Source organism: Embiotoca jacksoni, unplaced genomic scaffold (assembly GCF_022577435.1).
Source record: "Embiotoca jacksoni isolate LCO1_2020_lvr unplaced genomic scaffold, fEmbJac1.0.p SCAF_56, whole genome shotgun sequence".
Lineage (NCBI taxonomy): Eukaryota > Metazoa > Chordata > Actinopteri > Embiotocidae > Embiotoca > Embiotoca jacksoni.
Window position 1 is genome coordinate 201,542 of NW_027185410.1, and position 13,887 is coordinate 215,428.

Sequence of the window (13,887 nt, forward strand, 5' to 3'; positions counted from 1 at the left end):
CCTGAGCTTTTAACGACATCTCAAGGTCCTTATCTGGGATGGTGTTTGCCCAGTTGTCACGGAGACGGCTCAGTATTCGTACTGAATATGGACAACTGAGCAAACTCCCATTGAAGCTCTTTCAACCTGTTTTACTGATGGACGGTCATCCACAGTGAAAGTAGTCCTGCGTTGTGTCCTCAGTAACCAGAGTCCTCTCTGATGTCCTCTCTGATGTCCTCCCGTGTCCTCCCCAGAGCCGGAGGTGTTGGACCAGCCGTGCTGTCGCTCCCTCTACGACTTCGAGCCGGAGAACGAGGGTGAGCTGGGCTTCAAAGAGGGCGACATCATCATCCTCACCAACCAGATAGACGAGAACTGGTACGAGGGCATGATCCAGGGTGAGTCCGGCTTCTTCCCCATCAACTATGTGGACGTCATCGTCCCGCTGCCTCAGTGAGGACCGGCAGCTCGAGTCCCCCGCGGACGTCCACGCGCCGCCTCTGTCCTCGGACCCGGAGACGCACGCTGACCCGACGAGCTCGCAACTCAAAGACAAACGTCCGTCTTGTGATTTTCACGCTGAGACATGGAGGTCGTCGTTCTGTCCCGACTTCAGAGCAAATGATTCCAGTTGTTTTGTTTCTCTTTGATATTTATGAAACTGAAGCCGTTAACCGGGACGCTCGGTGAGGTCGGACCACTCGGGTCCTCCGGTTCTGGACGAGGTGAAAGCGTCTGTAACCCAGTTCATCCTCTGACTGAAGACATCCTGACTGCTGCAAACACCTTTCATCACATTAACATCACGTTATCTCAGCGATCACATTTCAAACTATTTGGCTAAAAAAAACCTCAAACTTAATTCCTAGTTAGCGAAGAAGCTAACAAGGTTAAAGGTTAAAGGTCAATGTTTAGAGGGTTGCTTCACCCAGAAGACACGTCCTGTCCACTGATGGAGACTCTTTGGTTTGTCGGGTTTCTACAGCTACCAAAGACATTCAGTAGAAGATCAGGGTTGTGTTCATTTGAGTGAACCGGCCCTTTAAAAAAACCTTCATTTCTGTTATTATCCAAAAACAAGCCTCGTTGTTTTGCCTTCAGGTGAAATCTGCCAAAGTTGAAATATAACTGCAGTTTATTAGTAGTTGTTTTTGTAGTTTTTAACCATCTTTTCTGTCCAGAATTAAAAGATTGGGCCATTTTTTAAAAGAGCTTTTGACGGGTCAAAAAGAAAAGAACACGAGCAGCCAGAGAAGAAGACGAATGATTGTTTGATCTGAGCAGAAGTTCAACTGAAAGCAGAACCAGAAGCTGCTTCTCATGATCTGATGGAAGATGTTGGTGAAGTTCACATTTAGAGACATGACGAGAAAAACTCATCATTGTCGCACCGTTTCCTCGTCGTGACCTTTCGGTTTGATTCGAACTCCGTGAAGTTAACGTGTTCGTTAGCGACGTGTTTCATCGTCTGACTGCTCGTGTTTCAGCGGCCATGTTTTAATACGTCTTTGAAACTAAAATACAAAAATACCATCTGACCAGAATCAGATCAGACATCAGATCACAGCTTTTTCTTTCCCACACAAACATTCCTGATCTGTTTATTTGAGTTGAGTTTTCCCTGTGAGGCTTTGAAGACTCGTCTCTCGGACTCCGGTGGAGGTTCGGTGTTTCCGATGTTTCCTGCCGGCTCGTTGCTCCGCCTCCTGCTGAACTCTGCCTGTCCGCCTGCTGTGCTCTTAAAGGACTCGGAGGAAGTGATGTGAGCGCCGTCGTTCTGAATGTCCGTCTCTCTGTTTACATGTTTGGACCGGCCGGCCGTGGCGTCTAGGGGCGTCGGCCCCGTGGCGTCGGCCTTGTGGCGTTGAGGGGCGTCGGCCTCGTGGCGTCGAGGGGCGTCGGCCCCGTGGCGTCTAGGGGCGTCGGCCTCATGGCGTCGAGGGGCGTCGGCCTCGTGGCGTCGAGGGGCGTCGGCCTCGTGGCGTCAGCCTTGTGGTGTCAAGGGGCGTCGACCTCGTGGCGTCGGCCCCGTGGCGTCTAGGGGCGTCGGCCTCGTGGCGTCGGCCTCATGGCATCGAGGGGCGTCGGCCCCGTGGCGTCTAGGGGCGTCGGCCTCGTGGCGTCGGCCTCATGGCATCGAGGGGCGTCGGCCTCGTGGCGTCGAGGGGCGTCGGCCTCATGGCATCGAGGGGCGTCGGCCTCATGGCATCGAGGTGCTTTTTCTTAAAGATGAGGTCTGTGTTGCACCGACGCTTCAGATTCTCTCCTCCTTTGTGTGGTTGTTGCTCTTTGTGTTGAGAACCTATCAGATGTGTGTCAAGGTTCATGTGACCACAGAGGGTCTTTGTACAAGAAACAATCCATGATGTCACTTCCTGTAAGGTAGAGCAGAAACGTGGTCGTATCACATCTTTAAATCTGAAGTGGAACGTTTTCTAATTGGATAGTTTCTATTTTCTGGTCATCTCCTGTTTTTCTGTGTCATTTCGGATCATTTAGGAGTTTTACTCTGAACTCCTCCAACAGAAACAGGTTTTAACCACATCTCACCTTGTTTACTGCCAACAGGTCGACGTGGATGGAAATCATACCACGTTAAAAGTCTTAGAAATGAACTTCGCAGATGTTCTATGAAGAAAAAGATGTTCAGTTTATTTGATAGATGTCGAGGATGAACTGAATTCATGGCTTTTTCTTTAAATATACACAAATATACCAGATGAACTGCAGTTCCCATGATGCAATTCAGCAAGAAACATGTATTAACTCAGAGATTAAAACTGTAATTAGCCCCGCTACTGCTGGACAGAAGCTAAAGTTCATCAGTTCCTGCAGGAAATCAGGATCTGGTGAATTATTCATGTGAATTCAACCGATCTCTGAATCAAAGTTTCTGGTTCCGTTAAATCAGAAGAGTTTAAACAGCCTTCCTGTTGAATTTATATGATTTTAAAAGAAGTCAGTTTACTGTTGGATTCTGGGTAAATTTGGATCAATGCAAGAACTAGAACATCAACATTGGAGAGCAGCCGAGGCTCATGGGTAATGTAGTATTTATAAATGTCCACCGTGCTAAAATGAAGGACGAAGACTGAAATGGAAATACAGGAAATGTAAAAATACAAACCTGATGTTCAGCTTTTAATTTGAAACATTTCCATTTCTTTATTAAACATTTATTGGATTTTCAGAAACTCCCAGAAACAGGTCGTCCCTTCAAACTCACAAACCTGCAGCTGCTTCGATGTTCATGGCGTCGCATGATGAGTTTGTTTCCGTTGCCACGGTGACAGGACACGATGCTCTCCACAAAACGACGGCAGGTTTTTTATTTCAAAGGTTTTGGTTTCTGATTTTTTTGATGGTTGCACTTGTTGTGAAACATTTCCATCTCTAACTATTTGAAGATGGAGTGAAAGTAGGAGGAGCTTGTTGCTCCTCAGAAGGAGTCCCTGTGGTACACTAACTTCACGTCAGCTCGGCCACGAGCTCCGTTTTACTGTTTCAGTAGCATCATTTATGCAAATGTTTTATAGATGTTGTAAATGAATATATTAATAAATATATTGCATAAATAAATGACGAGCAAATATTGATCCAACATCACTTGTGTGTTTTCTTTGTGTGTATTGATCTGTGATCGATGAGGTCGAGATGTCAACCTGATAATGTTGTTATTTATACACGAGGAGGCCAATCACACACAGCACACATCAATGTGTAGACCACAGTGTGTAGACAACAGTGTGTAGACAGTGTGTAGACCACAGTGTGTAGACCACAGTGTGTAGACCACAGTGTGTAGACCACAGTGTGTAGACCACAGTGTGTAGACAACAGTGTGTAGACAGTGTGTAGACCACAGTGTGTAGACCACAGTGTGTAGACCACAGTGTGTAGACCACAGTGTGTAGACAACAGTGTGTAGACCACAGTGTGTAGACCACAGTGTGTAGACCACAGTGTGTAGACAACAGTGTGTAGACCACAGTGTGTAGACCACAGTGTGTAGACCACAGTGTGTAGACCACAGTGTGCATCTGGCTTTGTGTTACTTTGTGTCAACATGACGTGACCGTTCCGCTGACAGATGGAAGAATCTGAAACTGACGTCGGACGAACAAACTGGTTTCGACCAAGCGACTCCGTCATCCTTTCATCGATGACTCGTCTCCACATGGAACATTTATACACTCATAGAAGAAGAGTTGTCAACACATCCACAAACCGTTCTGCCCAAAACTCACATCGCCTGGAAAACACATGAAAGCACAAGTTTAAATGTCTCCAGCTTCAAGATCCACTCAACATACCAACGTAGTTACAGGCAAAAACATTTTGGTATCTTCATGAAAATGTGCTTTTTTTTTTTTTTTTTTTAAACAGCACTGAGTTCATCTGATGAAGATTTTCTCCCAGTAAAGCTGCGTGTGAAGACTTACTACAAGGACATAACCTCGATATCAACATCGGGGACTCCAAATGACCTTTGACCCCGCTGTGATTATATAAATATATGTATACAGCTCTGGAAAAAATGAAGAGCCAACTCCAAATGTTTGTTAAATCAGCATCTCTACGTGTACAGCAGCTGTTCCATTCCAGTCTGTTGAATTCACCTGATCCTACATAATGAGGTACTGATCAGGTGATCACCTGAACCAGATCTGATTTAATGAAGAAAAGTATAAAAACCAGTGCTGTGGTCATCACTATCCTCTTACAATAGGACCAGCTGGATCTCAGAAACAGTGCTACTAGAACCTTCTAATGTAATTGGAATATAAAAAAAGTGACTATTGACCAAAAGAGTTAAAAAGAAAAGTTTTGAGTTAGAAAAGAAAGATTCAACTCTGGTTTTACTGTCAGAGGAATACAGTGAGCGTCAGGCTGCTTCCATCCTTCAAATGTGAAAGATGACGGTTCATAAGAACGAGGTCAAGCAGCAGACATTAGGGACAACAAAGCTACAGACATTAGGGACAACAAAGCTACAGACATTAGGGACAACAAAGATGCAGACATCAGGGACAGCAAAGCTACAGACATTAGGGACAACAAAGCTACAGACATTAGGGACCACAAAGCTACAGACATTAGGGACCACAAAGCTGCAGACATTAGGGACAACAAAGCTACAGACATTAGGGACCACAAAGCTATAGACCTTAGGGACCACAAAGCTGCAGACATTAGGGACAACAAAGCTACAGACATTAGGGACCACAACGCTTCAGACATTAGGGACAACAAAGCTACAGACATTAGGGACCACAAAGCTATAGACCTTAGGGACCACAAAGCTGCAGACATTAGGGACAACAAAGCTACAGACATTAGGGACAACAAAGCTACAGACATTAGGGACCACAAAGCTATAGACTTTAGGGACCACAAAGCTGCAGACATTAGGGACAACAAAGCTACAGACATTAGGGACCACAAAGCTATAGACCTTAGGGACCACAAAGCTGCAGACATTAGGGACCACAGAGCTGCAGACATTAAGGACAACAAAGCTACATTCATTAGGGACCACAAAGCTACAGACATTAGGGACAACAAAGCTACAGACATTAGGGACAACAAAGCTACAGACCAGCAGAGGACCAAAACGACTCTCCGCTCACAGGGATGACCTCCAAATCATTCCAATGTCTCTCAACAAACATAGGATGACACCAAGTGAACTCCAAAAAGAACATCAGACAGCAGCTGGGGTGAAGAGGACGGTGAGGACGGTGAGGACGGTTAGAAACAGGCTCCTAGCGGCTGAAGTCGGGCAAAGATAGAAAATCCCTTCATCATGAGAAGCAAAGAAGAGCCAGGCTGAGGTCTGAAGAAGACCAGAAGGATTGGACCATAGAGGACTGGAGGAAGGTCATCTTCTCTGAGGAGTCCAATGTTCAGCTTTGTCCAACACCTGGTGGTCTCATGGTTAGACGGAGACCTGGAGAGGTCGACGAGCCACAGAGTCTCACACCTCCTGTGAAATGTGGTGGCGGATCGGTGAAGATCTGAGGGGCTTCAGCAAAGCTGGAATCAGACAGATTTGTCTCTGTGAAGGATGCATGGATCGAGCCGAGGACAAATTTGTCCTGGAAGAAAACATGCTTCCTTCTGCTCTGACGATGTTCCCCAACTCTGAGGAGGGTTCTTCCAGCAGGACGATGCTCCATGAAACACAGCCAGGTCAGTGAAGGTGTGGATGAAGGACCACCAGATCAGGACCCTGTCATGGCCGGCCAGATCTCCAGACCTGAATCCCATTGAAAACCTCTGGAATAAAGTCATAAAGTCTCCCAACATCAAAGTGAAAGAGGTGGAGAGACGCCAAGACGCATGAAGCTGGGATTGGAAATCAATAATCAATTATTCCACCAAATATTGATTTCTGAACTCTTCCTCAGTTAAAACATTCATATTGTGTTGTTTAAAAATGAATATGAAATTGTTTTCTTTGCATTATTCCAGATCTGAAAACTCTCCATCTTTTTTGTTATTTTGACAAGTTGTCATTTTCTGCAAATAAATGTTCTCAGTGAAAATACTTGTATCTGAAATTTGGGAGAAATGTTGTCAGTAGTTTATAGAATGAAACAAACATTTTCATTTTACTCAAACACACCAATAAATAGTAAAACCAGAGAAACTGATCATTTTGAAGTTTTTCATTTTTTTCCAGACCTGTATCTACCGTATATCTCCATATGTAGAATCCATTAACTAAGGACAGCTGTAATGAAGGGATGTAAAGGATTATTGTTGGTAAACGACAATAACGTGATATTGAGAGTTTGTGGATTATATCGTTAGCAACATGCTAACTGTGATGATGTTACCGATTTTATAGTTGGTCAGCTATATATATATAAAGTCTTACTGTAGTATATGCTATAGTAAGACTTTATATATACATATATATAAAGTCTTACTATCATATATATATATATATATATAAATATATATAAATATATATAAAGTCTAACTATGGTATGACTTTTTTCATATTTTGAACGGGGGAAAAAAGTAATAATTCATATTTTGAACAACATACTATGGTATGATATTTGTATGACTTTTTGATACATTTTAGACAACATATTATATTATGACAAAAGTCCTCCTCTAATATGTTGTCCACAATGCCATAAAAATGTTATGTGATAGCATGTCGCCCAAAATGTGAAAAGTATGTCATAGTATGCTCTCTAAATTGTATGCTCTCTAAATTGTCATAAAAACCTTACACTACAATATGTTATCCAAAATGTCATAAAAATATCATACTGTCATCCAAAATATCACAAAAACTTCATACTACTGTTTGTCATCGTAAATGTCAAACAATGTCATATATGCAGTATTTCACACATATGTATGAACATATAGTATGTCTTCCAAAATATCATGAAAATGTAATAAAATGGTTTCGTATTGAACATCACAACACAATTAGGTTTTCCTTCACAATGGGAAAAAAAAACTGAAAATAAACAGCAAATAACAAGAGACAGAAGCATTGATGGTGTTCATAAAAGGAGAATATATTGAACATATTTTCTTCCCTATACTGGGAGGAAGGATTGGTATTTTATCAGTTTTGCCGGGGAATATTTTAACCTTTACCTCTCTACGCTAGAACGACACATACCGAGGAAACCACTGAACATCACAAAACCAGTTCAACTCCTGTGCATTTAGGTAGAAATCTCTGAACAAAAACACAACAATGGTCTGCATGCTGTGTTCATTTATTGTCCATTGGGGCAAAATGGAAAAAAATAATCACGTGCTCACGAGAAACTTGAATAGATTTTTTTGTTTTTTAAAATACAGGCATGAACACGCTCCTCCACAGTCAGACTATATCCAGACCTCGGTGCTCCTCTGCTCGGACCCTCTGGTCTCCCTCTTGGTCTCCCTCTTGGTCTCCCTCTTGGTCTTCAGAGGCTGCCTCTCTCCTCTGTGGGAGTCCTGTCGAGTGTTCCCAACCTCCTCCGGCTCCCTCATCCTCCCACAGTTCACAGCGCAGGTCCAGTCCGGCCGGTGACCCACCACCAGGTCCAGAGTGGGCAGCGAGGTGGTGCTGGTCACCTTCCCAAACCCTCGAGAAGATGTGAGCGAGGGGCTGTCAGGGGGAAAGGTTTCGTAGCCCCCCTCGACCCCCGGACATCGTCCCCAGGACGCCCTCTCTCTCAGCCTCACCACCTGCCGGATCTTCTTCCAGCCCAGGTGGTTGAGCTCCAGCAGGTTGAGCAGGATGCAGAAAACCCCCACGCAAAACATGAAGAGTAGGAAAATGGTCTTCTCCGTGGGCCTGGAGACGTAGCAGTCCACCGGCTGGCTGCAGGGCGGCGAGGAGCAGAGGAAGTGGACGGGCACCTGGAAGCCGAACAGCTTCCACTGGGCCAGGACGAAGCCCACCTCCAGGACGGCTCGCAGACACACGTGGAAGACGTAACATTTGGACAGAACCCCTCCGGACACCACGGGACCCTCTGCGCTCCCCTCCCTGCAGGCGAAGGCCCGGGCCTGGCTGAGGGGTACCACGTGGGTGGGGCCCCCCCTCTGCAGGCCGCGGGCCGGGACGCCCTCCAGACCATCCGCCAGGCTGTGACCGAGATGTTTGTGCGAGTGGATGGAGCAGCTGTCGGAGTCGCAGCTCCGATCGTACGCCCGCTGCCCACCGTCCCTCCCCGTCTCCGGGCCCCTCTGCCCTGGGACGTCCCCCGGTCGCTGCCCCGGCCGCGGGGGGGTGTTGTGGGGCAGCTTGGACAGGTTGTGCCACGTGTAGATGATGAAGCAGAGAGACGGCGTGGAGACGCTGATGATGTGGAAGACCCAGAAGCGAGGCTGAGAGATGGGTGCGAAGGCGTCGTAGCACACGGTGGAACATCCCGGCTGCAGCGTGTTGCACACGAACATCTCCTGCTCGTCCGTGTACACGTCCTCAGTCGCCACAGCGACGATGAGCAGCCGGAAGATGACCATGACGGTGAGCCACAGGCGCCCGATCATGGTGGAGTGCTGGTGGACAGCATCCAGCAGACGTTTGAGCAGAGTCCACTCCGTCATGGTGGCCTGTGGCTGCCGGCTGCCTCGAGGAGGGACGAGCTGCCTGGAGTGGAGCAGTCTGCTCCGGACCGATCCACCTCTCCTCCGCCCGAACACCCACCCCGCTGCACCTGCCGCTACCTCACCGCCCTGCAGACGTCCTGATCTGGGGGACAGCCGCTCACCGGATCTACACCAACATCTGGAGTTTAGTTCTCACTGAAAGTTCCTGGAACATCAGAGCAGCAGGCATCTTCTGAGCCTGAATGTTCGCCGGCCCGACTGCTCCGACAACACTGGAGAGAAACACCCATCTTTCACAGATAAGGACGTCCACTTGACGCGAGTCACTTGGCACGCTCACTTCTCTCTTGTCCGTCGGATCCATTTTAAAAGCCAGAGACAGCAGCCTTCCTCTGCTGGAGGAGCTGATAGTGCACCCTGATAGAGCATTCTGCACAGATTAGTCCTCGGAAAGCTGATGTGCTCTTCCTTTAATGGAGAGGCACACTTCAAAAGATGACGTAACACACATGGATCCAAACAGAAGCAGATCAGGCAGTGTGAGTCCGGATGACTGAGCTCAGGAATAAACATGAAGACTGGTGGAAAAGCGTCCAGGGTTCAGTCAGCTGTTCGTGGACGTTCACTGTTGTGACTGCTCCTCTCGAGCCACTTGCCAATCCTCTTATCTGCCGTTTTAAAAAAAGCCCCTTGAAAGGTCTGCTAGCATCGAATCATCGTGTCCCCCAGATAAAACACTCAGTGACCCCTTTCCTTACTTCAAACGGCCCCGTCTGAGTCCCTGTTTCTATTTCTGACAACCGTTTGGTGTCGCACGTCGTAGAAAATGATATTTCATGTTTTTAAGGCCTCGGTACGAAATGGTTGGAGCATCATCCATCCCGTTTTTAAAAACTCAATCTGAGATTGTGCAGCTGTTTCCTTAAAGCCTCGATCATCTGAGAGACCTCAGCAGCACCGGAGAGACGGATTCAGGTTCTGGGCTGTCCGTCCGTCCGTCCGTCCGTCCATCTGTCCCACGCTCACTATTGTGATTTCTCAGGAACTACTGGAGGGAACTTGTTCAAACTTTGGGCAAATATGCACTTGAACTCAAGGATCACCTGATTCAATTTTAGGTGTCAAAGGTCACTGTGACTGCACAAAACACATTCGTGGCCATAAATCAAGAATTCACACACTAATCCCAGCAAACTTTCCCACAAATGTCCAAATGGATAAAATGATGAAGTTATAACATTTTATATTCAAAATGTCAGAGGTCACCTTCAATGAGACATCATAATGTTCTGCAAAAACACTTCAGACTAAACTAAGTGTTGACATGAAGTCCGGTCATTTAATAGATCCGGTAGGTCAGACCACCACAACCTGGAAGTTTGGCTTTCAGCAAGTCTCCACCCCCTTTTGGGGAAAAACAAGAGACCCTCGCCACAGACTTTAATGTAAAATATCGGTACAAAACCAAACCAGCAGACATAAATTAGTTTATAAATGACCCAAAAACTCCATGTTAAGTAAATATGTCCACCCTGACAGAGAACACTGACCTCTAAAGATAATATGCTAGCTAACATTAGCACCGTGCTAACTGGCCGAGCTCCATTTTAACCCGCAGCGTCCTGATGTCTTGTATAAAGTGGTGCCATATCTTCTATCAGGATCTTTTTTAGGACATAACAGGGAAACAAATCGGAGATAAGAGTTTTTCACATCATCGTTGGTTCAACTAACTACACAGCAACTCTTCAGCATGACTTTATTATTTAAACCGGTTAGTTTAAAGCAGAAGTTTGGAGAAAAGTCTCAACTTCGTCTGATTATCCGTTGATGTCGATGCAGGATTGTTTTCACCGAGAAAGGGGCGGAGTGTTGAGAACCCGCTCTGAAAGACGCAAAATGCCAGTCTGATGGATGTAAAATGGTTCTGATCCAGAAGTGTCTTCAGCTGCAATACCAGCGAGTGCCACTAGAGGTCGGCTCCAAAAAGCCTCCGGCTCCATAGACTCCCATTCAACTTCTCTCATCAAATCCAAAGTGAATAAAATGTGTCCATCAGTTATCTCGGTGTTGTTAGCTAAAGTCACTCCTTCTTATTAGTTTTCTGGAGGTCCATCTGAAAATAATCCCTCATTCATTAGAAAAGAAGATTCAAGAAGACCTGTTTTTGGGGGGCGTGTCTGTTTGATTGACAGGTCTGTGGTGCAGTCAGGTTACAGCTATCGGTGGGCGGGACGTAGTATCGTCAGGTTTCCAATCAGACCGGTCAGATCCACCTCTGGCTCCTCCCCCAGCTCGTCCAAATATGGTCACTTCCTGCTCCAAACCGCTCCGAACTAACAAAGATGGTGACGGACAGAATCTGAACTGGAGGATTCATAACGTTCACAAACCAACGATGACATCACTGCTGGTTGCTGATTGGTCGCTCTCAACACATTAACATAGCACGTCAGGATAAACCCGACTTTAAACTGATGGTAGTGTTGAGAAAGTGGGAACTTGTGGGAAGGATAAATTGAGAGGCACCTCGACATCTTCCTCCTGAACATCCCAACATCCAGACCTCGTGGATGTGAGAGGAGACTATGATGACCTTCTTTTCACCTCTCAGTGAGGACGTTCAGCTACAACAACACTTTATTCAAAGCATACTGAGCCCTCCTTCTATCATCATGATGGTGAACAGGTGAGATGAACTCCTGAGTGTGAGTTCCTGTCCAGACAGCCTCCTATGGTGCTTTTGTCTGCTATCTATCCAGACGGAGGTACACTAACTAAAGACTAACATCTTTGAAGGGCTGTTACGGGACCTGATGAAGCGAGTGATCGATAGACTGGAGAGCGCCCCTCGCTCCTGTCCTGAGCGGGATTAGCGAGGGCCCCCCGTCCCATCTAACACAATGCAGACGGAGGAGGGGGCAAGAGGCTACCCCGATCACAAATAGACCTTGACGAAAGCCAGACACAACCTCAGCCGACCCAGACCTGCAGCCGGAGGCAGCAACCAACAGGAAGTGGCTCTTCTCTGTATGTTTTCATGCAGTACGTCTGGGGCGCTGCTGTCAAAGGAATTATTCACCCTCCCAGTCTGCTCATGAAGGAATTCCCAACGATGTGCCGTCCCTCTGGGTTTTGTCAGGAGCAGCCTGGGAATGAATAACAGACAGGATTAGAGGGAGGAGAGAGAAAGAGGCACAAACTCCTTCTACTTCTGTCTCTGCTGGCTCAGGAGCTGTTTCTTCAGCACAACTTTTATTTGATAAATAATAAATAAATAAATAAAAATATGAATGGAAGGGCTTTGTTCAGAAACCCCTGCTGGGCTCCTGATCTGCTCCACACACACACACACACACACACACACACACACATACACACACTGTATTATGTTTCACAATATAGAGTGACAGAGAAGACACTTGATTTCCTGACCAAAAATAATTATTGAAGTAGGGTAGCAGCTCATTTTCTGCTGTCAGCTACCTGATCCCAAATTATTCTGCATCATAAATCAAATTTAAAAGTCGTTACAGCTTCCATGTCTGAGTCCAGCTCTCCCCTGGTTCTGTCTGGCCCTCAGGGGGGATTATGGGATGCAGGGAGGTAGAGAACAGACTTCAGAGGTCTATTGAATGTGTCTCTGCTTTAAAATGTTTTCATCCTCAGGACAACACAGACCAAGGCTTCAGTACGGTAGCCCTGAAGGTCAAACACAAAAACATTTCAGAAGACACAAAAAACATTAAAGAAAACACACAAAATTCAGAAAATGTGAAATGTTTGCATGTGTTCTGAAATGTTTGGAACACGCTGCTTCCTCAGGTCGGTACCTGCTAAAAGTAAAAAGAAATATTATGCAATTTGAAACGCAGGCCATATTTTCCTTGTATGTTGTCTCGGACCTCATCGACCAAAACGTGTTTTTATTTTATTTTTCATCCAGTTTATTTATCTATACACATTAGATTGTTCTTTATTCCCCACGTTAGTTATTTCCTGAGTTTTAAAGATGTCACATAAATGAAATGAACGTTCTAAAATTACAATTATAAATGCAGAATAACAGACCACTTCATGAAGTCTGATCTTCTGTTTTCTCTAAAAATCTTCTCAGATTCTGTAAATCATTTAATTAGTGTTAAACTCAATGAATAATTTGTACTCATGTTGTGACTTCTGTAGTTTGATTGTCAGATAAATGCAGGCGTTGAACTCAAAGGAGCAAAAACAGTTTGAAACAACAACTGTGATGTATAACTGGAGAGGTTCTGAACATGAGTCTTGTTCTCCTGTTCAGTCTTCTGGAGGGAGGAAGACCTTCAGTACAACCAGAGCATCAGTGCTGAGCCTTTTAGTTCCAATCAATCCCAGGGTCAAAGGTCAGAGCCACAGGTAATGAAAGTGTTCCTGCATCCTCAGAAACACATGATGACATGAGAAATGGACTTTCTGATTATGTCAGTACGATAGATGAGCATCTTAATAGTCTCTCACGCTCTCTAAATGCAGCTCTCAGGATTTTCCCTCCACAGGTTGGATGCAAAGTTCCTTCTGATCGTCTCACAAACCCGTGAAGAGAAAGAGAAGGAACATAAAACTTCAAATCTATTCTAATCATGTTTTTATGCTGTATGTTTCTCTGTGTGCATAAATCAGAATGGAGATGTCTCTCCTCAACAGATATACGAGGTCCCAACACAACAACAACAACAACACCACAACCTCATGTGGGTGGTGATCTTCCTGCAGGAGCAGGAGGCCGGTCCGAGGCTCGCTCCGCCTGCCGGAGCCCCTAACAGGATTAAAGGGGGCGCGGCGAGG

General features: G+C 45.7%; 2 protein-coding genes across 3 annotated transcripts in view; one reads left to right on the forward strand and one right to left on the reverse strand.

Moving 5' to 3' along the window:
- The window catches only part of sh3gl3a (SH3-domain GRB2-like 3a), a 28,137-nt gene extending 24,559 nt beyond the window's left edge, over window positions 1-3,578 (forward strand). For both annotated transcript variants that reach the window (XM_069172942.1, XM_069172943.1), the window contains one exon: window positions 237-3,578. In XM_069172942.1, the coding sequence (XP_069029043.1) occupies window positions 237-439 (203 nt within the window). In that variant the 3' untranslated portion in view covers window positions 440-3,578. The remainder of the gene's footprint in view (window positions 1-236) is intronic.
- Window positions 3,579-7,848: 4,270 nt separating this feature from the next.
- On the reverse strand, window positions 7,849-9,060 carry gjd6 (gap junction protein delta 6). The gene has a single exon (XM_069172885.1). The coding sequence runs from the start codon at window positions 9,058-9,060 to the stop codon at window positions 7,849-7,851; it is 1,212 nt and encodes a 403-aa protein (XP_069028986.1).
- Between the last annotated feature and the right edge of the window lie 4,827 nt (window positions 9,061-13,887).

What these genes read in the sequence shown, in the direction of transcription:
- gjd6 (XM_069172885.1), bottom strand. Translation starts at nt 9,060, where the DNA reads ATGACGGAGTGGACTCTGCTCAAACGTCTGCTGGATGCTGTCCACCAG.